Source organism: Mustela erminea, chromosome 20 (genome assembly GCF_009829155.1).
Source record: "Mustela erminea isolate mMusErm1 chromosome 20, mMusErm1.Pri, whole genome shotgun sequence".
NCBI classification, from domain to species: Eukaryota; Metazoa; Chordata; class Mammalia; order Carnivora; family Mustelidae; genus Mustela; species Mustela erminea.
The window spans coordinates 18,044,103-18,071,588 of record NC_045633.1 but is presented as its reverse complement, the minus strand read 5'-3'; the positions used below and the strand labels follow the sequence as shown (position 1 = coordinate 18,071,588).

Genomic DNA, 27,486 nt, shown 5'->3' with positions numbered 1-27,486 from the left:
TCTGCTGTTCACACTGGGTCTAACCCATGGAAGCTTCTCTGGCCAGAGTTTCTTTCTTTGGTGTCTGGGTGGCATCAAGTCCACCATCTCCCCAGCATGCCCACTGCTTAGTAGAGCTCTAGGGGAGAAGTTTTCACCACAACAGCCTTTGATCATTCATTTTCATAATAGACATTTGCAGCTTTGATGTGAGGTTTTGTCTGAGACTTTCCCTGCCCCTATTTGTGCCAGAAAAGTTGTATTGAATCCATGTGGAAACTGCAGGTGCTGTGGCATGGTCAGACATGAGGGTCACAGGTAGATAAGACTCATAAGCCTGGTATATTGTTCCCTTGATGACTGTGCTCAGAAAACTGAGCCTCTGGCTTGACTTTTCTGTTTAAACCGCTCATTATCATCTTCTCGAGGAAAGACAGGTTATCTTGGGTCTTTGACAACTTCTTAAGTCAGCCTGTCCTGGGAGAAACACACAAATGCTCTGAATTTCAGTTGTCTGAGCTCCAGGTGGGAACCTTCGTGTCCCCCTATCCAGCCCAGTGGGTCTTTGGGCAGCAGCTTGGGGTCCTGGCCAGAGCATGAAATTTGGGGTGTGACAGATCTGATTTCCCATCTTTCTAGTTTCTGTGGAGTTCAGCTTCCCTATCTGCATAGTGAGGCTCGTGACTTTGTTGTACCGTTTGGAGGATTAAGGGAGATAATGCTGAGTACAGAGTGATGCTCGGCAGATATTTTATCCTAATTCCACGAATGAGAAACTAATACAGTAGTCCTTTGGGGAAAATAAATGTGATCCACACTTTGGTCAGTAGTCCTTGGCTCTAATGATTACTAGCTCTTCTGTTATTTTTTTTCCTCCTCTGCTTTTTCCTTTCTTTTTTTCCTCCTCTGCTCTTTACTTCTTGAAAGCTGCAAGTCCTGTTTTCATCACCCTCCTCAGTTTCAAGCACAGACTTTTCTGGTGGCAGATTCCCTCTTGCCCGAAGGCCCTAATGCCGCGTGAGCAGTTTCCGCGCTGAGAGCTGTGCGTCGAGCCAGAAGTGCAGGCCACTTTCTGCTGCTGAGAAATGCTCTTCCCTCTCAGGGCACAGGCGTGCCTGCAAGGGGATGTGGGAAACCATTGGTGAGAAGTCGTAATTAATGATCTGCTGGGTCTTGGCACTTACCGAGGAAGCAGAAAGCCTCCGGGAATTGGAGCAGCCTCTTGGATAAAAGTCCTCCTCCTGGAGCTGCATCTCTCCGCAGGGAGGTGGTAGATCCTGGGAGGGGCAGGAGGAGACTTGCCGGGCTCCTCTTTTCTCTGTGGCTCTGGCTATAACAGCTTTGCTTGCTTTGCATGAAAACAGGGATGCAGGCCAAGAACCCTGGCTCTTGAGACAAAAGGTCCTGGACTTGAGTTCCTTGCGACACCTCAGCATGTTTCATTCATTTTCAGAACCTCAGTTTTGCCCGTCCGGAAGATGGGGTTAGTGCCACATACTCTGCAAGGCTGTTTGGATTAGAAATTGAGTAATAATATAAATGGCACATAGTAGGGCCTCAGAAGTGCTAAGGATAAAATAATAAACTGGTGTACATAGTCCTCATCTTCAGGGTGCTTACAGTTTTGTGGATAATAGAAGTCACATTATCTGTAACTACATAACATGTAGGCTTGTAAATATCTGGTAGATATTTCCGTAGAATTTATGCACATATTTCTAGTGGTCTTAGCTATAAGATATTGCTGCCGAATTATCTATCTGTACCTCTATATATTTAAAAAGTAAATGGCTTTTCTTTGGTGACATATTGAGATGCCTCTTTTGTGTAAAATTACCCTCTTTTGATGAGTCAGCAAGAACCTATTGTACCTTACTGTGATCCTGCTTGCTGCTGGACTGTTTTGGAAGTTAACTTACCCCCTCAAATGACTGTGGGCTATTAAATCTATGCATGAAACCCCGAACTCAGCAACAACAGTGAATGTCTCCTATTTGGAAAAACCTACTTGGTATTCCTTGTACTAACCTTATAAGACCGCTTTGAATATTACATGAAATAGTACTTATAAATCCATTGGTTTAGTGTGTTCCCATAGCAAGGACTAGTGATGGTCATAATAGCACCAAACCCTCCTGTTTTATGGTTGAGGCAATCATATTTTGCAGCATCTACCCCGTAATGTAGCAGAGAGAACTGTATGATCTCACACATGCAGAACACATGATATAACACGGGCATAGTCTAAGACCTGCCAGGATGTCAGCTACCATCACTGTCATCTGTTCCATCTTCAGAGTGACCTTTCCAGGTGCATTAGGTAGGTTAAAGTCCCACCTTATAGTTGAGGAGGATGGGGCTCCCCATAGCTAGTAATGATGTTGGCTTCAGGACCAGCAGAAGCCCGACCTTCTCCTGTACCTCTTCAGCCCCTCCCTCAATATCCCTCTGGTTCTTTTTTTTATCAAGAATGACTTACTAGCATTGCTTGTCTCTTCCCGCTCACTGCCTGGGGTTTTGTTTGGGGAAGTAGTCACTGAACACAGTGCTGAGCCCCAGAGACACACATTCTGCATCTGTTTCACGAGAGAACCCCAGGGGAGAGACCATGCTGGGACAGGCAACCCCCGACGGGGAGAGGTGCCCTGCCTGAGGTTCGAGCCCGCAGCATGAAGGAATTTTCCTTCCTGGGTGTATTTGCTTGTGTTCTGGGATGTGCTAGTAAGCCCCTGCCTACCCACCTCTATGCAAATGAGTCCTCCCACATGCTTGGGATGTTCTGTCCCCAAATCCTGAACACTATGTACAGGAGAAGGGCTTGGCTGTTGCAGAAACAAGATTTGAGAGGAGGACAGCTTTTGCCTGCAATTGTCTCTTTATAGATTTTACCCTGGGTGGGGAAAGCCTTCTCTGGATGTGAGATCTGCCAATGTGTTTAGCTCTACCCATACGCTTTCCCAGGTCGTGGACCTGGACCGCTCAGCCTGGAACGTGGTGGGAGGAGAAGGAAGCCACACCCACACTAGAAAAAGCTACCCTTTTATTCACCCTCCGTAGGTCGGTGGAACCAAGTCCCTCCAACTGTAACAGGGCTGTGTGGTAATTCCAGAAGCAATTACAGCACTTACTAATCATGTACTGTGTGTCTGTGGGCATAGGTTCTCGTTAACTGTTTTGGGTCCCTGCTAGGCTTAGTGAGAGACTTGAGGTCAAACATGACGACACTTAGGTTATTGACTGAGAGTGTCGAGTTTAAAATATAGGGCAGACCTAACTTCGTACCCCAGCTCGGCCCTGCTAAACATAGGAACTTGGATAAGTTATTTCTCTTCTGTGACCTTCCTTTCCCTCATCTGTAACAGGAGGACAGTGACATGTATCCCATAGAGTTCCTGTGAAAACAAAAGTATGTTATATTTGATAAGTCTTTAACACAGTGACTTTGACCTAACAAACATTCTATAGATGGCAGCCATTGTATCTGTATCATTTGTATCCAGGGCCTGCCTATGATGTCAACGTGGTCATCTACTTCTGTACCTCTTGGATTAGTCATGTGGAAGGACAGTGGTCTTATTGCGACGGCTGATATTATTTCCTCAGTGTCCTATAGGTTGGGAAATGTTGACATTTGGAAAGACGGTTTTCCTGGAGTTGTGTGTAAGTCCAGTTACCCAAGAAAACAGGTTGCTGGCGCCACGTGGTTGTGTAGCCAGAGCTGAGAAATGGGGCTGGAGACTATTAAAATAATGAATTTCCATGCTGGAAGAGTCTACTTTTACTGGTCTGTAATAGAGGCTGCACAACTTTTATTAAGTTAGTATTTATGTACCCTAAGATTCATTCACTTAAATCTACAGTTTGAAGAATCTTGGTAAATGTATACAATCCAATAACTTCCACTATAACCAAGATACAGAACAGTTCCTTCATCCTAAAAAGTTCCCTTAAACCTATTTTCAGTCTGTTGTGACCCCGTTCCCAACCCCTGGCACTCAGTCATCTGCTTTCTCCCCCTATTATTTTGCACTTCATAAAAAGAGACTGTTACTGTACAAAGTTTTTTGTGTTTGACTTTCTTAGTGTAGTGTTTTCAAGATTCATTCATGATGCTGTGAATATTAAAGACATCTCTTTCCTTTTTCATTGCTAAGTAGTGTTCCATGGTGGGAAGATACCACAGTTCGTTTGTCCATTCATCACTTGATGAACACTTGTTTTCAGTTTTGGGTGATGATGGATGCTATAAAATTTGAGCTCATGTCCCTGTGTGGACAAGTTTTCATTTTCCATTGAGTAAATCCTTAGAAGTGGAATAACTGGATGATAAGGCAAGTGTACGTTTAACATTCTAAACACTGCTGTCCAGTTGTCCAAAGTCGGCCGTCCTGTTTTGCCTTCCCACCAGCAATGTAGCATCAAGTGTTTTATTTTTCTTTTTTATTTTTTTTTAACAAGTCCCAGGTGTCTTTTATATAGATCCAGCATATCTGACCTTTGCTTTCTCTGGTTCGATGGCCCATTTTGGACTGTTAGATAAGTAAGGATGATGTTAGTATCAGGACAACAAAGAAGACGTCATTCCCAACTGGTGTGTTCTGGTATTGCTCAAAACTCTTGGGGAATGAGGTACTGTCTGGATTTACACAACTGAGTTGACTTTTTATATGTCTTGTGTATCAAAATTTGGATGCAGGCTTAAGTTCCCTAGCACTAAGTCATCATTTTTTAAAAATAATATCGGAGGATGCACTCTAGATATATAGGGAAGTCTGATTTACCCATGTAAGAATGTGTTCCCACCCAAAATAGACAGGTTAGTTAAGGAACAAAGGACATGTGTGTTTGCTGTTACATGGGTTGTTTGCTGTGATCTGTTTTAGTGCTGTAATGACTAATTAGCTATATATGCTAATGACTAATTAGCTATATACTAATGACTTCTATACACACACAGACACACACACACACACACACACACACACACACATGCATGCACATGTTTCCTTTGCCGTTTTCCAAGGCAGACCACGTGGTTACTCTTTAATGGTCTGCCCTGCTTTGCACTGTTGCTTGTACACTTCTGGAAGACATTTTCCCATACTCCGCACTTGGCCTTGCACTTTTATTTTCTTCCTGTTGAATTACAAATGGGTTTTCCTAATAGGTTTTCCTCCAATCCAGCTGGATCCTTCAACCACCCACGTGTGCTTTTTTTGGTCTTAAAGCATGACAGGGAATGAGGTGAAGGAACTGAGGATGTGCCCTTTGTCTTGGGTGAGGCACTTCTCAACCCCCAGATGGGGTGTTCCCACTCCCCTAGGCGAGGGATTATAAGGAGAGATTTAAAATAAACAGAAGACTGCTCTGTGTTTGCATGTGTCTAACTGATGTCTACTTGCTTATTACATGGATATGAAGTCCCTTGAGTATCATCTGTGGTTCCCCAAATCAGTCTGGGTTCTCAGTTTACGGTCATTCCGTAGCAAATGTCAGCAAACTGTGGCCTGTGGGCCGAATCTGGCCAGCTGTTTACATTAGTAAATAAAGTTTTATTGGCACACAGCCACGCCCATTCATTAACATATTGCCCATGGTGCAATGGTCTGGCTCCAAAGGCAGACTTCCGTAACTGTTGCAGAGGTGACACACATATGGCCAAGCTGAAAGTGTTTTCTGTCTGGCCAACTTCTCTGTAGTGTTGCCAGCTTCTCTGTAGTGTCACTTAATGTTCCTGCAATGTCATCATACTCTTGATGTGTCCTTAGGTATGTCTCTTTCGTGTATGGGTAAGTTCTGTTTGTCCATTGGCTTCTACCTTGGGCCAGTCACCTAAGTGCTCTGAGTTTCATGCCTACATCCATAAAAATGACCAGAATAGCTGCATCTTCCCTACAGAGTTGTTTGAAGAGTTGGCCGGGGGTGGGGCGGGGTGGGGGGTGCTGGAGGGGGTGCTAGTAAAGTGCCTGGCACACACAGTGTCCGGTTCACATCAGCCAAGCTCACTGCATGGCAGCCAGGCCTGCTATGAATGTATGAGGCATCCATCACGTTCTGGAAGGTATTCTTTGCCTCTGTGGAGCAGAAGGCTGAGCACTCAACCATCCAGCCAAGGCCTAGGGGGCTCGGCTACCCCATGCCTCTTCCAAAGAGACAAATCAGGCAAGATTCTAGGTTCCAGTATCCAGGCCTTTGCCTTCCCCTTCCACTTTGTCCCACTTCCCTGCCGCTGCCCCTTCTCATTCCACACATATTCCCCAATCCAAGGCACTGGACTTGCAGTTATCTGTGCCATATTTTCCCCAAGATGTCTCCATGGATTACTCCTTCCCTGGCTCCTTTATCAGAGAGCAGGCTTCTCGACTCCCCAGCTCCACACCCCTTGTCCTCATCCTATGTCTCAGTTATTCTATTATCTATCTCTGCATTCATGGGTCAGTTTCCTGTCTTCTGTACTCAAGGGCATTCCTCAGGCAATCGAGGAATTCATCTTGCTCTGTGCCCAGCACAGAGACCTTTGCCTGGCACGAACTAGGAAATCAATACATAATGGCTGAGTAAACAAAAGGATGGATGAACATTTCTGAAGGTGAGGGTTTCCTTTGGTGCTGCAGAAATATCACCTGCCATCTCCCCCGCCCCCCCCCTCCTAAACCCAAAGACAAACTGGACACAAGAACACCCTCCTAGTCCCATTCACACCCATGCAAAACTCACACCCCAGTCCAAACACGGGGCACGCAGACGCACACCCTCAGACCTCTTCTGGCAGATACGAACGTTCTCCTGAGAGATCTGGAGGCAGACTTTAAAAGTGCCCCCTTGATCACCACTCAGAGAAGCTAACAGCCTCTTCAGTAAGATCCTGAGTAGCTTTATTGGAGAAAAGAAGCCACCGGCCAGAAAGAAGCTACCACTTAATGAAGGCCATTTAACATTCCATCTTGATTCCAAGGAAAAGCAAATCTTTATTACCAGCATCCGATAATTTCTGTTTGGGGATTCCCACCCTTTGGAATGGACTTTTTTTTTTTCTTTTCTTTTTTTTTTTTTCAGAGCTTCTTTTCAGAGCTTCTTTTCTAATTAACTCTGGAGCCTAGATTACAGGAGGCCAGCCTTGGGAATGGAGGGGCACTGCGGCCGGAAGTAAGCGCTGGAGGTGATGTTTAATTAAAGCAACGCTGTGAAGGGGGAGAGGCCTGAGCCGGCTGCAATGCTAATCCTCCTGCCCTGCTCCCATGTCCCCGCGTGATTGTGATTGATGAGCTGGTCCCCTACATCTTTATCTGCAGCGCATGCTAAGGGGAAGGCAGAAGGGGCTCGACTCTGCACAGGAAAGCAGGCTGCCGGAGTGCTGGGTTTGCAGAAGGACTGGCTGGGCAGTTCCTCTCCATGCTCTGTTTTTTTCTCCTCTTCCTTTCTCTCCTTTATCTGATAGACAGATAAAGAGAGGATAGAAAGAATGACAGGTAGATATATACATAGATGATAGCTGATAGAATGATAAGTAGGTAGATAGGCAGATAGAGAAATATAACTGTATAGCTCTACAGATATATATGCACATGTATACATCTGTATGTAGCCACATCTATGTCTGCCCATCTACCTATCTAAAACCTTGCTGGAAATCTATGTCTCCTTCTCTCTCCGCTATGTCTTTGCGTCTGCTCTTCTTTCTTTGTCCAGATCTCTCTGTTGATCTGCCTCTGTCTGTCTCTGCGTTCCTTCGTGTCCTTTTGTCTCTCCTAAGACTGCCCTATGAGGTAATATTAGGGAGCCTCTAACTGAATTCTTTTTTCATTCAGCAGTATTAATGTTTGAGTAATTTTGAAGCTACCTTTGGTCAAACAGCTACTCAATGCCAGGAACTGCCTGAGGGTAACTTTGGACAACTATTTAATAATTGCTCTTATAATAGCTAACATTGATTAATCTCATAATGTGTGCCAGGTCCTAATGCTAAGACTCTTTGTATGTAATCCCATTTAATCTTCAAAATAATCCTTTGTAGTAGCTCCTCTTCGTTCAAGTTTTGGAGATGAAAAAACAGAGCCTTAGAGAGAAAACTGTGCATATTATCCTTAATCCACACTTTAGTACACCAAAATAAGACTTTATTTCTACCTTTTGATGGTGCCTATACAGCCATTTAAAAGGTGAAATGAAATGAATCATCCAGGCAGAGAGCTTTAAAGAATGATATCTTGGGATCTTACTCCAGATCTTCTTTGAATAGACCAGAAGGTGTGCTTGTGGCTCCCAGTGTTTCAGTTTTCTCTCTGCTTTCACATCTGTGTCCTGGTTGTGTTTACTGAACATGCCTGCCATGTGGCCAAGGGGACAGCTTCTGCACACAGAAGGCTGCAGAACTTCCGGCAGTTGTCAGAGGAGAATACATTGGCAGAAATGTCTGATTTGACTTTTTCTCCTTCTTCAAGGCAGATGCTTTTCTCATTACCGAGAGAAGAATGACACTTTGTCTCTCCAAGAGCTCAGAGGATCATAATAATAGCCGTGCAGTTTCTGATCTTGCGGCCGCCAACTCTGGTAGGCTTGGGAGAGTGCAGTGTTCTGCCAGGCTCTCTCCCTGGTGAGATGAGGCTTGCAGAGTGTCTGTAAGAACTAGTAGCCACTCCCAGGAGTGGACTGGTCTGTGATTCTGGTTTCACTGTGTGCAGTTCAAATTCTCTCAGCCAGCAAGGCTGCCTTCCTAATTGGAGGGGTTGAGTCTGACAGGGAAGGAATGGATAACATACACACACTCCCTTTTTATCTATCAACAGGGAAAAATAAATAAATTAAAGTATGACTTTTTCCACTCCTACATTAACTTGAGTTAGCTCAAGTTCAATTCTACTTTAAAGAAGCAACGATGAGCAAAACAGGAGTTTGAAAACCATGGTCCATGCTAGCTCGCAAGTCCGAGTTCAAGTCTTGCGGAAGGTGGGGTTTTCAATAGCCTTCAGTAAACCTCAAGTTGTTCATGATCTGGCCTTGGTGAAATGGGCTTTATTTCTCATGGTTTGCATAGCGAAGATGTCCTAAGAAGACGTGGAGACTTAAATCAGTGTCCTCTCTTGATATGGTGTCCTAAAAATGAATACCGCACATATCTTTTCCATACTTGGAAAAGTCTCAAAATATACCGCTGAACTGCTTTAATGGTGAAAATAAAGTGACTTGCTCTCTCACTGTAACAAGATATTCAAATCATTATATTTGTTCCGAAACCAGTTCCTGAACCATATACCACTCCGCATCTTCTTGCCTGATGATGCACCTCCCTTTCTCTTCCAGTCTTACCTACTCTCCCACTCCCCGCGACCACTTGATTTATTCTCAGTCCATGACGTCAGCTGTAGTGCAACTTGTTATCCTAGTCTTGGCTTGATTTGACTTGGTATTCTAGTAGGGGGCTCTCCTTGGGTTTTACCTTAGGATTCAGTCTGGCCCAGGCATATGCCTCCATTCTAACCAGATGTCACCCTTGAGGGACAGACCGGCAAGATGAGCATCCGACAGACTGGTGGTATGTTCTCTCTGATTTTCCGAATTCTTTTGAGAGATCATATTGACCTTCCTTCTTGATATTTGGGCTGAGGACAAGGCAAGATTTTTGAATGCTCTCTGTCATTCTCTCTCTCCTTTGCCCTCTCAAGTTTTCTGCTTTATGTAGTATTAACATACCTTTATTGGATTCTTTATTCTTAATAGGTCATTTCCTTATTACTGTATTTGGGTCGGTGTTGCACTAAGACCTTGTGCTTTTTTCCCCCCAAAGTGACACATCCTAACAGGTAACAGTCTTATAGCCGTAGTCTTATTTCCTTTCACATTTTTAAAAGAAATTGGGTTTTATTGTTTCTTTTGTAACAAACGTTTCAGGAATAATTTGAATTTTAGTAATTCCAATTCAGTAATTTTTTGTCCGGCCTTCCATATCTAGTTAATTTCCATTCTACCACTCTTATGTGTCTCTTCTTTATTATCCTAAATATTGTTGAAGATAGTCTATGTTACTAATCCCTAAGCTAAGAAAACTACCCAGAGTACCTATTTTACTTTGCTGGCATTGGGAGCCTGTGTTTCATGCTTGTAAACAATGGAACCCGCTCAATTTTCAGCATTAAACTGACCATGCCAAAAGATGGATAAAGACTCTACAGTAAACTGACTACTTAGCATGATTTTGTCTGCATTCTGCATTTGGCAATGATTCCCAACACAATCTAAATGGGCATAAAATTCAGTTCTTTGGGATTCATTCACCAATCAGGAATACTGCAAAAGTCATCTGTTAAAAACTCAAGTAAAAGAGTGTAGATTAAGAGAGTATGTTAACCTCCCTCCTCCCCACCCCCCCGCAAAAAAAACCCAAGGAAAACAAAACCAACCCACTTTGTGTTTCTGTCCTTGGTGCTGAAAACTAAGCCAAGGACCCGGTAAATGTAATGCTGTGACCATACTTAAATGGGTATGTATAAGAGATCATGCATTTCTCTGTACTCATCCTTTAATCTTATTTTCCTAGAACTCTAGATGCTCTTGATGAGGCAGTGGTAACTCACGGATGTCTACCCCAGAACTACCCTGTTCCACATGACAGTCACTAGCCACAGGTGGCTATTTATGTGTATTAAAACTTAAATAATATTTAAGTAATATTATTTATTTAATATTATTTAATATTTAAGTGATTGGTTTCCTAATCACTTTCAAGTGCTCAGTACCACACATGGCTGGAGGTTACTGTATTAGACATCAGAGATATGGAATATTTCCATATCTAGAAAGTCTCATTGAACAGTGTTTCCCTAGAATATCATCATTGTGGTAAATGCCATAAGGTCCCCAAAACATATCTACATGCTAGTCTTTGGAACATGTGAGTTCTGTAAGTGTTACTTTGTATGGCAAAAGAGACTCTGTGTTTTAGGTGATAGATATTGACATGGAGGGATTATCTGTCATTATCCCAAAGGGCCCTTATAATGTAGTTACAAGGGTCCTCATAATAAGAGGGACACAGAGGTGTCAGAATCATTGTTGAGAAGAAGGATATGTGATAAGAGAAGCAGAGATTGGAGTGTTGCATTCTGATGTTGAAGGACCAGAAGGGAAAGGATTCAGGGGACCACTAGAAGCTAAAAAGGGGGAAACAAAACAAGATTCTCCTATCCACCCACGCCCAGAGCTTTCAAAAAGAACCAGCCCTGCTGACACCTTAACTTTATGTCACTTTGTGTTATGAAACTGATTTCAGAATTCTAACCTCCAGAACTGTAGCAGGATATAGTTGCCTTGTTTTAAGCCACCAAGTTTGTGGTAGTTCATTACAGCAACAACAGGAAACGGATACAATCATTATCCGTTCATCAGATTCTTGCATTTTTCTTAGATTTTTATAATTTTACCTTCTTCTCCAGTGGAATCAAAACAATCCCTTGGGTATTTGAAGAACCGTGCTCATAATCCATGGTGCCTTTTTCATTTGAGATATTCATATCTGCTCGTGAATGATTTCTTCTCTGAGAGTGATTATTAGAGGCTTAAACAGTTTGTTCTGAGTTAACAATGTCGGTGAGGGGTCATGGGGGCTGTAACAGACAAAGGTAGAAGAGATCACCTATATACCCGTTCTTTCGGATGTTTTAGGGTGGCTCTCAATTCCAGTTCTGGTTTTGAGCACAGATGACCATTCTGCTAAATCCTCTTAGGTGAACCAGAATCAAAGCTCAGTCTAAGATTCAGAAGGCACGGTTTGGGAGAGAAATCTTTTCTGCCCTTCCTGCCACTGGGGGCTTCTGTATTTTTTTCCAAGCCCTGTGCAATTGTGGGTGTGATGAGTCAAACCTATTCTCTGCTCCCCCAACCTGCTTTCCTCCCAGGCTGGGTTTTGATGGATTATTTTTTTCTGGAAAAATTTCCTTCACACATTGTACATTGCCATCCAAGTTATTTCCTTTTTAATTAATAATAATGACAATAATAGTACAAATACCATAACCATTATAACAAATGTATATTGAACACTTATGTTAAGTATGTTATGTTAAGTGATAGGAAATTTACATGCGTTGGCTAAATTATTCCATAAACAACCTAATAACGGTATGTTATTAGTATCCCCATTATAACAGAGAGAAGTCAAAGCATGGGGAAGTTATGCTACTTACTCAAGGTCACATACCTAGTGAAAGAGAGGGCTAGAATTTGGCAGCATGTCTCCTATTCCAGAGATGGCTTGCCTTCTAAGCCTCAGCAAAAGATTCCCTTCTCAGTCTTTATGATCCTTAATGTCAAGATCAATGCTATTGTCTTTTTTGCCCTATTCTCTCAAAGAGCCTAGACCATTGCTTGGAAAACCATCAGAACCTCATTGAAATTGCTCATTTAAATGTATATGTGGATATCTAAATTATTAATAAGAACTCCTATAGAGGGGAGGCCAATAAGGTCAACAATCCAGAGAAATGCTGTGGAACATAGTGTAGTGGGAATATACCAGGCTGGATTCATAGTCTGGCTCTAGCACTTATTAGCAGTAAGAGCTTAGCAGTAAGGAGTAAGTCCCTCCTTGACTTGAGCCTCGATTTTCTTATCTATTAAATGGGGACAGTAATACCTAACTCAGAGTCCTTGTGAAGAGTTAATGAGGTAATGGGTGTACATCATTCAAGGTATATAAAATTCTCTACAAATGGCCACAATCATCAACTTTATCTCTACCACCCATAGCAGGTATTCAAGAGTCTATCACACTTAAAATTCATAGCCGGGTTTGGTTTTCTTGAATGCATTTATATATCAACATTTTAATCCTTCGCAGAGTTTTTTTTTTTTTCTTTATTTGACCTCTTCAGTGTCCTTTTTTTTTTTTGTAAGATTTTATTTATTTATTTGACAGACAGAGATCACAAGTAGACAGAGAGGCAGGCAGGGGACGGGGCGGGAAGCAGGCTCCCTGCTGAGCAGAGAGCCCCATGTGGGGCTCGATCCCAGGACCCCTGAGATCATGAGCTGAGCTGAAGGCAGAGGCTTAACCTACTAGTAGTCCTAGATAAGACTACAGAGCACAAAAAAGTCTTTTTATTTAGTGTAACTGCTCTGAATATCTTTTAGGGTAGAGAATGTTCATCAGCATCCTATTAAAAAAAATTAAATCAGTTATTTAGCACAGATTGCAAAAGATAAGAGACTTTGGCATTACTGATACAAAGAAATAGCCTAGAGAGAACTCTGTCATTCCTCTCATGGGTGACTACCATCATCTTTGCTCTTCCCTCCTCGCTGCCACCAGTTTCTCTCTCCAATGTACTATCCATTTTGTGGCCAAAGTAGTCTTAATTTAACACACATCTGACCAAGCCATTCCCATTCCTGGAACTCTTTGAGGGCCTCTTGTTCCTGGACCAAATCCAAACGACTTTATATGAAACTCCCTGTTTTTCTTTGCATGCTTCCCATCTTATTTCTAGACCCAATGCTGCCAAATCCTCGCAACACAATACATTAGCCATATAATCCTGTTCTCTTTTATGCCCTGAAGCTACTATCTATGCTTTTCCTGTTCTTTGGATTTTCACCTAACTCTCTCTAACTTCTCCTTTAAGACTCATCTTGTCTATTGCACCCTTCAAGAAGCATCTGCTACACCTTCCATCTCTGGATTAGGATGCTTTAGGTGCTGCCTAACTTGTCCTTCCACTTCCAAAATCCATGACACTTGCTTTCCTCATTGATTTTCCTAGATCTCTCTTTATCCATATTTTAATCTCCATTTTAGCAGAGACTCTTTTCTCAGGTCTGAATTTATTTTATAGTAACAGAAAAAACAAATGCTGGTTTTGAGCCTCCGTAGTGCATCCAAAAACATAGTCAAGAAGTACATCTTGAGTGAGTGAATGGGTGAATGAAAGCAAGACATCCTACCACGCGTCTCTGAGATTTTAAAAAAGAACTAGTTTCTTTCTGATCAAATCCAATGGATAACCTTGCAGAATAAGATCTAACTCAGAATGTCTGCTGATGCCTTAAGCATCCTGCATACTGGAGCGTGTTCAAGGGCTCTTCCCTGACCTCACACACAGTGAATGTCTGAGCTCTGTAGGCTATTTGTAGAGAGTTTATTTCATCTTTGCAGAAAGCTGCCCAGTATAAATATTAGTCAGTTGATTTCACACAGAGTTAAAACAAGCTTTTAAAAGCCTTTTACCTCTCCTGTCCCCAAATAGGTACTTTAGACAGATTCTTGGAGCCTTGGGAGCTTTGTTGGATTTGGTAAAGTGAAAGTTATGTTCTTTTCAGAAGCAGCCTTCTGTGAAGGCTGTCTTGGGGTTGATGCAGAAATTGTGCAGAAAGGGTCAGGTAAAGTGAAGAATTTAAAAATCACAAACATTGGATGAGGAGTGGCTTTGGAATCAAGCTTCTTTCTCCCGGACTCATCTCCATAAGGTTGTTTCTAAACACATTCACCCATGGTCCCAAGATGGTAGCTTGGTTTTGTGAAGGGGCTGGGGCTTCAAAGTGGAGTGGTGTCAGTTCAACCCCATCTCTGCCCATCAGCTGGTCTACAGTGGCTGTGGATCCAACCCAGCTCTATGACCCTAGAGTCCATGAGAATTACCAGTGCTATCCAACAGAAATAGAATGAGGATCACCAATAGGGATCAGATTTGTAGGTTTTCTTTTTGGTGATTTTCTGGTAGCCACATTAAACAAAGTAAAAAAGAAGCAAGTGAATTTAATTTCAATATTTTATCCAATCCAGAATGTCTCAATATATAGCCAAGAATGTTTTATTTAACACAGTATGTCCACACTATTATCATTTTAAAACGTCATCAGAATGAAACTGTTACAGAGCTGTTTTACATTACTTTCTTTGTACCATGTCTCCGAAACCCCGTGTGCCTGCCACGCTTACAGCCGGCCTCATTCCGAATCAGCCACGTTGAAGTTGCTCAGTGACCACACATAGCTAATGGCTACCACATTAGGACAGCCCAGGGTGAAACCACAGTGCCAGGGCAGATCTCTCAAGCTCTTAAATTTATCCTACTGGAATTACAAGATGTGCTTCACAGAGATCAAATGAGAGCACATGAAAATGGTTACATGGCTCAGCATCCTCCTTTTAAGCGTAACGAACGGAAGGAGAGGACCGGATATGGAGTCACTCGGGTTTGCTGGATTGCTGTATTTCTTTCACTGGACCTCAGGGTCATGAGGTGGGGAGTGACTTCGCTTAATACCGTGTCTCCCGTGACAGCACAAAGGACGTGTATCATTTTCCTGGGGCTGCTGTGACCAAGTAGCACAAACTGGATGGCTTCAAGAACAGAAAGTTATTGTCTCAAGAGTTCTGGAAGCCAGAAGATCAAGGTGACAACAGTGTTGGTCCTTCTGAGGATGTGAGGAGGAATCTGCTTCCAGGCTTCTCTCCTGCTCCGGATGGTGTCTCGGCCACCTTTGGCGTCCCTTGGCTGTCGAACCATCATCCCCATCTCTACCTTCGTCTTCACTCGGTGTTCTCCTCCTATGCGTGTCTGTGTCCACATTTCCCCTTTTTATGAGAACAGTCGCATTGGATTAGGGGGCCCACCCTACTCCGGTATGATCTCATTTTAACCTAACTAATTACATTTGCAACTATTCTCTTCCCAAAATAAGGTCACATTCTGAGATACTGGGAGCCGGGACTTTAACATTTAAGTTTGGGGGAGGCACAGTTCAACCTCTAACAGTAGGTGTTCAATAAGCTTCAGTCAGATAGGGAAGTCAGTAATCCTTGAAGGTGAGGACCACCTTTTGTCCCTTTGCGGGGAGATCCCAAGAGTACTCCATTCTGTCCGAAGACAATAAGTGTGTCAGAAATCATACAAGGAAAGCTGGTTAGTGAAGAGGATGAATGTCACCAACGAGCAGGGACACAGCAAAAACACATCCTGTGCAATCACATTCGAAACACTGTCAGGCTGCTCCTGAACACCTTTTGAATTAAGGTTCTTTGACTTCCATCAGCCTCAGTTTTCTTGGCTCTCTTGGAGTTGTTTGGGTAAATTAACCTGAACGTCATATGTTGTACACAGAGTGATCACATAATTTATTTGGCCAGACGTCCACGCTGTTGATAGCTGCATGAAATTTCTTACCACTAAATAAAATTGTCTTCTGTATACAGATGAGGCAAACTTCATCCATGTTTCTGAAAACCTCCCATCTTCCTTGAATGCACCTGGATGTTTTGCAAAACCTCTTTTTCTAAGTCAGTCTGGCCCTGTTCTAGTACAGACTATGTGACCTGCTTAGCTCAGCATTCAATCAAGAAGACATCCCTATGGGCACCTGGGTGGCTCAGTCGATTGAGCGTCTGCCTTCAGCTCAGGTCATGATTCCAGGGACCTGGGATTGAGTCAGACATTGTGCTTCCTGCTTAGTGGGAATTCTGCTTCTCTCTCTGCTCGTGCTCATTGTCTCTGTCTTTGTCTGTCTCTCTCAAAAATTAATAAAATTTTTAAGAAGACACCCCTAATATATCACACATCCTTAGGTATAGGAAAAATAATATTTATGCACTGACCACATGTATGTGAGGAATTGAAAGTTCTCTGGTCTCAAGTGGCACTTTGGCTGAGGACCATGGGCTCCAAGACCCCCAGGGCCAGTGAGTGGACATCACTAGTTCCATTCCCTCTGAACTTACTTAAAAATATATAATAACCCCAGTAATGCTGTGCTTATGCAAAGTTGAGTTGTAGTGAACTTGTCAGGCCAATAAAGTCCTTTGTTCTAATGATAATTCCAATTGCCCTAATGTCCACATTCAGTTTTCTTATTCTTTGTGTAAAAGTTTATGAGATCAGGATGGAGAATACCCACAAATCATTATGTCATCAAGCCTATTAATATAGCTTGATCTGTCAGATTATATACATGGGAAACTTAAGAAGCAGCTTGGTACAATGAAAATATATCTAGAGTTCAAATACCAGCTAGAATGTCAAGGGGCTGTGTGAACTTGGGCATGGCATTGGTTACTCATGCCTCAGCCTTTCTCTTCTGTTAAATGGGTATGAATGGGATCCACCCTACCTACATTCCAGTATGGTTTGTGAGGCTCAAACAGATACTGTGTAAGTGGTCCCAGTAACCTTTGCACCAGCTAAGGTATTGTGAACATGGTGATAAGAAGAATGAGTCTTGGTCCTACCTATTTACTTAAAGAGACCACCCACTGCCTCTGTTTATTTCCCCTATTTCAACCATTTGAGTTGCTTAAAGTGAAAAGGTAATGCCAAGAGTCTATTTCAAATGCTCAGTTTCTTTTCTATTACTCCTTTTCCCCTTCCTTCCCTTGACTAGCTTCAGCATGGTTTGTATCAACATTGCATTTACTCCGTGATTTAACCAAGACATTTTATGAGCATTCACTCCATGCGTGCCATTCTGACAGTGCTGGGAATATGGTTCTCAGTAAAACAGACCTGGGTCTCTGCCCTCAAGGGCTTTACAGTCCATTAGCCTCTGGGTCCGTATCTCAGTCCTATATTTTGTGGGTCCTGCGGCTCTGAAAATAGCCACCGTACTTTCTTTTGCTCCCTTTTCATTGGTTCGGCCACTCCGGGTATGAGGTATGTCCTCCTACTGCATCAATGCAACTGGCTTTCCACATAGTGTTTTGCAAACCTGTTTGACACCACCTGGTTATTTCCTTCTCACCTTCAACTCTCAGTTTAGACATCTGTTCTTCCAGAAAGCCCTTCCTGATAGACCATTGGGAATAGGAGAGACCCTATAGCACCTTGCATTTATCTCCTTATGGCACATATCCCACTGCACTGCAAATTTCTGGACTATCCTGTGTGCTCCGACAGCTGGTGGCTACAGAGGGACCTGGACTGTGTCTATCCTTGTCACCACTCTAGCCCTTGAACCTAGCACAGGATCTGCCACCCAGAAGATGCCCAATACCTAGCAGCTGAAACAATTGCCTGACTGGGACGCTCTTGCCTATTTGAATAGTTCATCGCCCTTGCTTTCTGGCAGTCTTTCCTAATTTCATTTCTTCCCAGTCCAAGTATAATTCATTTTATGACAGCCTTTTTTTCCAGTTGGCAAACTATTAGAGGCTAAAACTTATGCAATATACCATGAAAGACAAGGTCATATTTTATCATCTTTGCCTGTTGCTGTAACCAGATTAGACATCTTTCTACAAGTGAGGTGAATGCAAGCCAACAGATATTTATCATGTCAAACACCTGATTACAAAATACGGAAGATGAAGAGAGAAGCATCAAAGATGAACCTGAGAAGTACCTGCCCTGAAGGAGTTTATAATCTTATGAGAGGCCAGTGATATTCATATGAGGAAATCAGGTAATTAGAATACATTCAAGTGCTCAAGTCCGTGAATTTGTTACAGACCATGTGAGGGCAGTAGGTACGTTCTGTGTCTTAACTGTGCCCTGTGTCCTCAAGGTCATGGGGTTGTATCTGCTATGCTGAGACATCCATCTTTGAGGAGGACTAAAGAAGTGGAAATGTTGCTGGATGCCTGGGTGGCTCGGTTGGTTGTGTGACTATCTTTGGCTCAGGTCATGATCCTGGAGTCCCAGGATCGAGTCCCACATCCGGCTCCCAGCTCCATGCACAGTCTGCTTCTCCCTCTGATCTTCTCCCTCTCATGCTCTCTCTCACTCACTCTCTCTCTCCCTCAAATAAATGAATAAAATCTTTAAAAAAAAAAAAGAAATGGAAATGTTGAGTAGTAGCATGGGAACGTAAACTTTTCTGATGGATGGAAAACTTAGTTTTCATAACGTGGTACAAAAGGAAACAATTCTGAATTCATCCGTGTGCAAGACAATGGTACCTTCTCCTCCAACGTGTTTCTATCTAGAATGCTTACTTTGCTCATTGCCAGAATAGTTCATGATCTGTAACACCAGCCCAGTAAGGAGGGTATATGATTCTCTTTATAGCAGTGTGGCTTAATGTTCCCAATTTTCTAAATCTAGTGGCAGACCCCCGGTGACATTCATGGTACATTCATGGTCCGTGGTGAGGCTCGTACCTCTCTAAGCTGCTTGGTGCTGTCTGATTGTCTCTTACAAAGACAATTGCCTCACGCCAGATTTCTCAATTTTCCATTTTAGAAGCAGGCAGAGGATCCTTTGGATAACTATGATGGAATAGGTAACAGTGATATCATCCCAAATCATATCTGCAGGGTACCTGGAAGCAAGCTGTTTAAGGGAACAAAATTCATCCTTTTCTTTCTGTGGATTAGGCTGATGGTAGTAGTATTCACAATGGTGCAAGTCATTGAAATTCACCTTGAATAGGAAGTTGACACTGATGTTACCTGGTGGTGGTGGTGAGTGGCGATGGCCATGAGAACTTTTCCCCCTTCTTCAGAAAGTAGCTAGCTGGCAGAGGACGTGGTGTGTGAAAGTTAAAGTGTGCTCCAGATTGATGCTTTCCTCCATACCCAGGAGGTAAAAAAGTCCCTATTGAATTATAATTGAAAATGCATTTGCCTGTTCATTTCCTTATGAAAACAGTCTTCGCTAATATTACTTGCTTGGTCAGTTTTCTACTTGTTCATCCACCCTTCTGTCTGTATCACTCTCTTTGTGACAGGGTGGGCAGCTCCCGCTGTCACTCAGGGTAGATGGCAGTGACCACCTTGCCGCGGCATCGATAGCAAAGGACTAAAACAGCTGGACTTGTGCTACCCTAAATTCTCATTGTGTTTGCAGTAGCATAGAGCTGTGGTCCTACAATGTCAATGTCTTAACTTCGACGGTGTACTATACGGTGTACTATAGTTATGCAAGACCTTACCATTGAGGGAAACTGAGTAAAGGGTACATAGGCACTTCCTCTAATTTTTTTTTCAACTTCCTGCTTGGACTTCAGAATTGGATTGGTACAAATAGGAGTTTCATCATACACAATTGGAGTGACCTCAACTTATTTGCTTAACCTGATTTTCAAAGCCACCCATCTGTGTACAAGGAAGATGAAGATTGCGACTACATCATGGGGCTGTGGATTGCATTGAGGGAATTATATTTACAGAATGTTTAGGGCAGTGGCAGTTACATAGTACGAGCCCTTCTAATTGTATTATTATTTTTATCAATCATGTTATAATTGCTGTGATCATAATTAACCCTATCAGTACTCCCTTGGATTCTGAATCTTGGGAGAACAGGAAAAAAGATCCTATGCCTTTCTGGTAGGCTCTTACTGAGGCTAGAATACTTCCAGGATTTGCCAGAAAATCCCAGAAAATATTTTGTCGATTCAGTAGTTACAACTTAGTCCTTTCAAGTATCCTTCATCTTAGCCAACAAAGAGATCAAGCATAGCATATTTGAAAGTACCGCAACTTGGGAGACCTGGATTTGATGTCTGCATTGAACATGTACTAGCTTCAAAACCTTGTGCTTTCTTATCTGTGAAATGGGTGTGGTACCAACAAGTTTACTGCAAATATACTTTCTGTTGAGATAAAGTTAAATTATATATAGTGAATAGCATTGCCCAATGCTCAGAAAGAACTCAGTGAATACCAGCTGCTCTGGCTGTTACTTTTTTAATTAGTGATTGGAAATAATAATTAGCCATTCACAGCTAATTCATGTACAGACAGGTAAACCCCATGTTACCTAACCGCCCAACAAGAAGTCCTTCAGTACAATGTTGGGATATCCCAGTGGAGAACTTTTTTTTTTTTTTTTTTTTAACAGTGCAGAGCAACCTTTAATGGTTTGACCTTGTTTTTCAGTGCCCTATGTTGTTGGCTGAGTTGGATCATGTCTCAGTGCTAATAAGGCTAAAAGACAAAAGGACTTGACTTTTTGGCTTGGGTTTTTCATTCAACAGAACTTCTGAATATGTACACGGACATGCCACTGTTTGAAGTGCTGGAGAAAATGATGAGAAAAACAGATAAGGTTCCTGTCCTCATAGAGTTTGTAGTCTCCTTGGAGACAGATCCAAAAAACGTATAATGTAAAATATATAGAATATCAAAATCAAAAGGTATAGAGTATCAAACTTGGACAAAGGTTTGAAGGGACAAGTCAGGGTCCTCCGAGAACCTGGGGCGATGGCGAGTAAGATGAGAAAATCTATCTTTTTAAGTGCCTGGTGCTGTTGGTTGGGATCCTCACTTGCTCCAGAGGCTGCTAATTTTTTAAGAGACAAGTACATTTCCCTTTGGAAATATCACCTCACGAGCAACTGTATCAAGGCTCCTGCCTTACACTAAGTGCCATAAATATTTGATCGTTGCTAACTTTTAGGGAGTTGAGAAAAACAACCTCTACACTCCCTTCTGTGACTCCAAATGGAAACTCAGGATGGAACATTTTGCAAACATGACACCTCGTCATTGCAAGCCTGCCGCCCACTCGGCTGGTTTGTGGGGCTTGTGTTTGTCAGCCGCAGAAAGATGGCTTCTGGCCTCTCTTGCTTCCCTGTTGAGGCCAGGGAAGTGAAACGAAACAAATTGCTTTCACTTGAGTCTGTGACATGGATTCGGGTTATCTTTGTTGTTTGTTTGTTTTTGTGAGTTATGGCCTCAGAGCAATCACAGAGTTCTTTTTTTAAGAAATGCTGCTCTGGGGGCGCCTGGGTGGCTCAGTGGTTTAAGCCTCTGCCTTCAGCTCGGGTCATGATCTCGGGGTCCTGGGATCGAGCCCCGCATCGGGCTCTCTGCTCAGCGGGGAGCCTGCTTCCCCCTCTCTCTCTGCCTGCCTCTCTGCCTACTTGTGATCTCTCTCTATCAAATAAATAAATAAAAATTTTTAAAAAAATGCTGCTCTGTAAGCTGGTGTAGTTAGGCAAACCAAGGTTTGTGTGTTACCTAATGGAGGTCAGATTCAAACCCATCTCCAACTACTTTAGAAAATAGAGCTTAGGAGTCTCAGAGATTTTGGCCAACTATCCCTTTCCAGTTCTGCGAGTGTGAGGAAGTAACTCCAGCTCCCTTAGAAAGGGAATAATGGTACTGGATTCTTGTTAGAATAGGTAATGTAAGCAAAGCTCCTTTGTTGAGTTTTGTATCCTCAGTGCTTAGAACAATGACTGGTACGTAGTTAATGCTCAAGAAAAGTTTTCTTATCATCATCATCATCATCTCTATCTCCATCTTCATCATCACCACCCCCATCATCATCATCATCATGACCATTACCACCATCATCATCATCTCCATCTCCATCTTCATCATCACCACCCCCATCATCATCATCATCATGACCATTACTACCATCATCTCCATCTCCATCATCACTATCACCACCACCACCCCATCATCATCATCATCATCATCATCATCTCCATCTTCATCATCACCATCACCACCACCACCCCCATCATCATCATCATCATCTCTACCTTCATCCTCACCATCACCACCACCACCCCCATCATCGTCATCATTATGACTATTACCACCACCATCATCTCCATCATCACCACCACCACCACCACATCATCATCATCATCATCATCTCCATCTTCATCTTCATCACCACCACCCTCATCATCATCTCTATCTTCATTATCACCATCACCACCCTCGTCATCATCATCATTTCCATCTTCATCTTCATTTCAATATAGATTCAGTGGCAGGAAGACCATATAAGGTTCAAATTTTGGTTCTGCTACTTAACTAATGTATTAGATTCCATAGTGGGAGATATTTTTCACTTGTTTGGAGACTCAGTTCTCTTATCTTTAAAGAGGATCATACCAGCTAGCAAAAGGGGCTGATTTTGAGGATTGAAGTGCCTAGCCCAGCACCTGGCCCCTTGGGGGTGAGAACCTGACATACTTCTTCATGTGCACTCCGGACAGTACACTTGGCTGGATAGAAGGAGAGCAGATTTCATCCCCACAATAGGAAATGTACTCATGGGACTTTTTAGATTATAAAACAGAGTCCTGTAGATTTTCCCCCCTAAAGTATTACAAGAGCCTCATTGGGAAGAAGAATACATATTATTTATATTTATAAATAAGGGAGCTGAGGCACATGAAGGTTGAATGACTTGCCAATAATCCTACCATTATACTCCTGACTTCTGATCATTTGACGTTGATTCTACAGCCACCGTTCTAGTAAAAGGTTAAATGGTAACACATGCTGGAGATTACTAGCATGGTGTTTTTAATTTTACGTATTTTACGGCAATCCATAAAAGATTTTACATCACAACCCAATTCGCCCACATAAAAGTTTCATGAAACAATACTAACTCTTATCATTTTATTCTATTCTGTTCTTTTCCAGTGTGGTGTAGTTTATTTCATTTAAACAATGTTGGCGTGATAACTCCCTACATGGCTTTTATAGCCCAAGGGATCACACCTATAATCTGAAAAATGCAGAACACTTTCCCCCAGGGTAGCAGAATGACCCAGGGCAGCTCTACACAGCGTCCATGCCCAGATCCCACCCTCTGAGCTCTGAAGGCAGTAGGTCTGGAATAGAGTCCTGGAGTCTTTTTTTTTTTTTTTTTTTTAATAAGAATACCCCCCCCCCAAGAGATTCTGATGGTCCACTGGCTAAGGACTGGTGTCTGATTGCATCTCCCTGGTTGTTCCTACCTGAGATGCTCCTCTCTATTTAGTGATTTGTTGGTTGGTTTTTTGAGTATTTCCTCCATCACTCTTTGGTTACACAGCTCTGAGGGGGGGGAATAGCATGTCCCTGTAAGGAACCCTCACAGGCTGCTTATTTTAATTCTGCATCAGAGGTGTCCCGGGAGTGTGATTAGAAATGGAAATGGAAGGATGGCACAGATACTGTTGATCCAGATTTTCTTTCCAACCCTGGGGAGCTGGGAATTAAAAAGAAAAAAAAATCACCCAGGGGCTACCTGAGCTAGTGACAGGCCAGCGGGAAGGTTGAATTCTTCCAGACAGCCTTTCCCGCCCTCACCCCCTCCTCTGTTACACAATTTAATTACACGTTTAATCACTTCAGAAACCCCATCCATTCCCTCCAGTGTAGCGAGATCTCTCCTCTTCTTAGCAAGGCGTCTTGGCGATAAGCAGCTGTCCACGGGAAGGGTGGGTAGGAGTCCTGAAACTCTCCCTCGGCAAGCAGGAGAGACATGGCCACATAAATCTGAAACTGTTTTGACATTTCACTCTGGTTGTTGTAGTTTTAATAATAAAGGAAGAACAAAGTATTTGTAGCTTTAAATAAAGAGGCAGCATTTGGCATTGAAATCACTGGGGATTTTTTTGTACGCAGTTTTGTTTTTGCTCGTTTGAAAGGGAAGAAAAAAATGAGCTAAGAGGAGAAAAAGTTCAAGAAGAGGAGAAAGCAAGACCCCTGGACTTGTCCTTCATAGCATTGATCACCATGACGATTTGGGGATCATCTGTGGGTTCCTTTCTTGAGAGCCTGCCTTCTCTCTTGATCACATAGTCCATAGGGACAAAGGTGGTCTCGAGTTTTACATCATCACGTGATGAATGAACCTGTTTATATAGCGTATACTATAAGCCAAGCCCTGTGTGTGTGTGTGTGTGTGTGTGTGTGTTGTTACGATTTGGTTTTTATTTTGATCCTTAACAATCACACTGTGAAGTTACTCATCATTATCCCGACTAAGTGGAAGCAACAACGGAAGCCCAGAGCATTGCACCTCCTTGCCTAAGGTCACACAGCACGTCTGCAAAGGAGCTGGGCTTCCGAATCTTCCAAACCCCTGTCAGTTACAGGATTTTAAGATCAATTTACAATTAACCGTGCAGCTTTGTTATAAATTCATTCCCTCTCTTCTCAGGGCATTGCTTTAAATTTTCCTGTCCCCATCCCCTCTGTCTCTGAGCCTCTTCTTCATCCTGTCTGTCTCTTCCCCTGTTACCCTTGGCACGCCCCCCCCCTTCTCAAAAATATAAAACAAAATAGGATAGTAAGCAAGCTCCCCGGTGGATTTCATAACTTTGCATACCATATATTTAGTTTAGTAATGAAAAATTCCAGCTCCAGGCGATGCATAGGATAGCATTTCTAATGTTTTTTAAACAGCTATTAATGTAGGCAAGCGCTGTGTGTGTGTGTGCGTGCGTGCGTGCGTGTGTGTGTGTGTGTGTGTGTGTGTTTTCTGCCTCCTCTATATAATCATCTGCTCAGTGTGCACCCTGAAACTGAGAACAGGAGCCAGAGGAGGGGCGAGCCGTGATTGATGGGCCAGGCCTCGCTGGCGGAAAGAGTCCCATCTGGGGTTGGTTTTGGGAGCAGTCAGATGTTGAGGGGGAGGTCAGCCAGGCGGCCCCGGCTCCCCTCCTTCAACATCCAGCCATCCACACGTTGCACAGAGCGCACACCCTCGCTCGTAACTGAGGCTTGCTTTGGGCAGATGCTTTGTGGTGTGGGGTTAGAACAGCTGCTAAGTTTATGGAGGAGAAAGGAAGCAGGATGGTGCAGCAGGTATTTTTCCCGATTTTATATTTCACTCGAAATTGTGATTTGAATGAAGCCGAAGTCTTGCCTTGCGTTAAGTCTCTGTTGCTCTCTGCAATCCGTACTCTGCTCCTTGAATCCTGCGTGGGGTGGGGGGGGTGGGGGGAATTTCAGCCAAGTGTGTGTGTGTGTGTGTGTGTGTGTGTGAGAGAGAGAGAGAGAGAGAGCGCGAGCGAGCTTTCTGCTTGATGTGTCTAACTGAGCTGGTCTTAGAACCAGCAGGTTAATGGTGTAATTTTGCATTTTCTTCTTTGTCTCGCTGCCCCCAGGGGCATGATACAGCTTAACTCTTTTCAGCCAGGCGCTGGAGGCTTTCTCTGAATATGCGCAATTTCTTGCCAGAGAAGTAGAAGGGACCGGGCTACAAAACTCAAGAAAAACAGTCAAGAAGAGGGAAAAACTGCAGGTGACCCAGAAGGGAGGCTTGCTTCCCCGAGTCTGGATCGGCGGGGGTCCCTCCGGGAGTGGTTGCTTTTCTTGGCTGTGTGGACAGATACCATCAGTGGTTTATTCGAGCCGGACAATTCCTCTGCATGTCTTCATTAGAAGGACTGTGTTCAGGCCAGAAGGGGTTTTTCCAGGCAAGAAATGGACCGGGTGGGGGGTGGGGTGGGGGCAAATCAATTCCAGAACTGAAAGGGGAAAGGATAATTCAAGAAGTTTGACGATCACAGCTGGGGAGACACATGCTCCTACAGAGGGAAATAGACTTCATTATTTTAAAGCCCACCTGGGCAGCTCTGAAAGCAGGCACTTCGCCCCTCACGAAAAGTCAGGCAGTTACATGGAAAAGAACATCCCCGCTTCACGCTCTGCCACGTAAAGGCTATTTATCGGTTGAAATGTGGTTTGCATTAGATTTGGGGCCAAAATATTTTGCAAAGTCTGGTGGGCTGCCACCCCTTTGTTCTGTTATTACTCTCTAAAAACGGCTTTATTAAACCACTTGGGGCAGTGAATTAGGCAAAGGGAGATGTCTGGGGGGTTGTGTGCGGGAGGGGGAGCTCTTGTTTTCTCTCTGACTCCTATCTCCTGAGCCCACCTCGGAGAGAAAATTAAAGGTGCTGGGTGTTTCCGTGACCGAAGCAATCCGCCCCCCCAGCCCCGTGTTTGAAGACCGCCTCTCTGAATGTCTGCCTGCAATAGAGTCGGCACACTGTGCTAATAGTCAGATTACGGTGTTTGTCTTAAAATAGCAATAATATCCTGGCTATTTCATGCTTCAGTAAAATATTTAAATTGAAATGGCATTTTTTTTTCTTTTTTTTTTTTTTGCTTTGGTGACTCAGACTTGGTTGCATTTTAATAATGCTCTCGATCTCAGTAACTAGAGTACTAAAGCCACCCATGGTGGGGTGGGGGGGGCGCATCTTGCATAACGATGGGGTCCCATATCTTCTAGCTGTTGTTGAGTTTCTGCTCTGATTGAGGCTTGCGGCATGAGGACAGGGAAGTTCCCTCTACATTCCTAGTAACTATTGTCTTTTACAAGTCTCTATTCCTTTCTACAGGAGCAAGGGCAGACGTGAAAACCTAAGGTCTTAAGTTTTTTCAAAAATATCTTTTGTGTATTTATCAGCAACCCAGGAAAGTTCAGGCACTGAACATCTGATGTTAGGTTTGGAAATCTCTTGCAGCACTTGCTGGATGATGTGGGGGTTCTGTACAAAGCAGAATCACCCTCCCCACCACCTCGGGACACCCACAGGCACCCTGACTCAGTACAAATCAGAATCTCTGTGATCATCTCACTTATTTAGGGAAAGGTGGGGGTTTGGCATTGGAGTAGAAGAAAGAAGGCAGCTTCTACAAATGAGGGAATGTCTAGCCGGAATGCTCCAAATAATTTTTGTCTGTCACTCTCACCTACGTGAAGTTGACTTCAGCTTTCAACCAGGATCCTTGTCACGTGCCCAAGATCTTCCTTGACCTGGAGTGCCAAAGGTGCCCTTAATGTGAATGTATTTTTCCAGAAAACACACTTCAGCCAAGCTAAGAAC

The 27,486-nt window shown here is 43.2% G+C and overlaps 1 protein-coding gene across 20 annotated transcripts in view; it reads left to right on the top strand.

Moving 5' to 3' along the window:
• Positions 1-27,486, top strand: part of RBFOX1 (RNA binding fox-1 homolog 1) — a 1,460,772-nt gene that overhangs the window by 1,253,224 nt on the left and 180,062 nt on the right. The window contains exon 1 of one of the 20 annotated variants that reach the window (XM_032326749.1): positions 25,226-25,453. The exons of the other annotated variants lie outside the window; for them this stretch is intronic. Within the exon in view, the coding sequence (XP_032182640.1) occupies positions 25,421-25,453 (33 nt within the window). The 5' untranslated portion in view covers positions 25,226-25,420. Of the gene's footprint in view, positions 1-25,225; positions 25,454-27,486 lie in introns of those variants that run through there. 20 annotated transcript variants of the gene reach the window in all.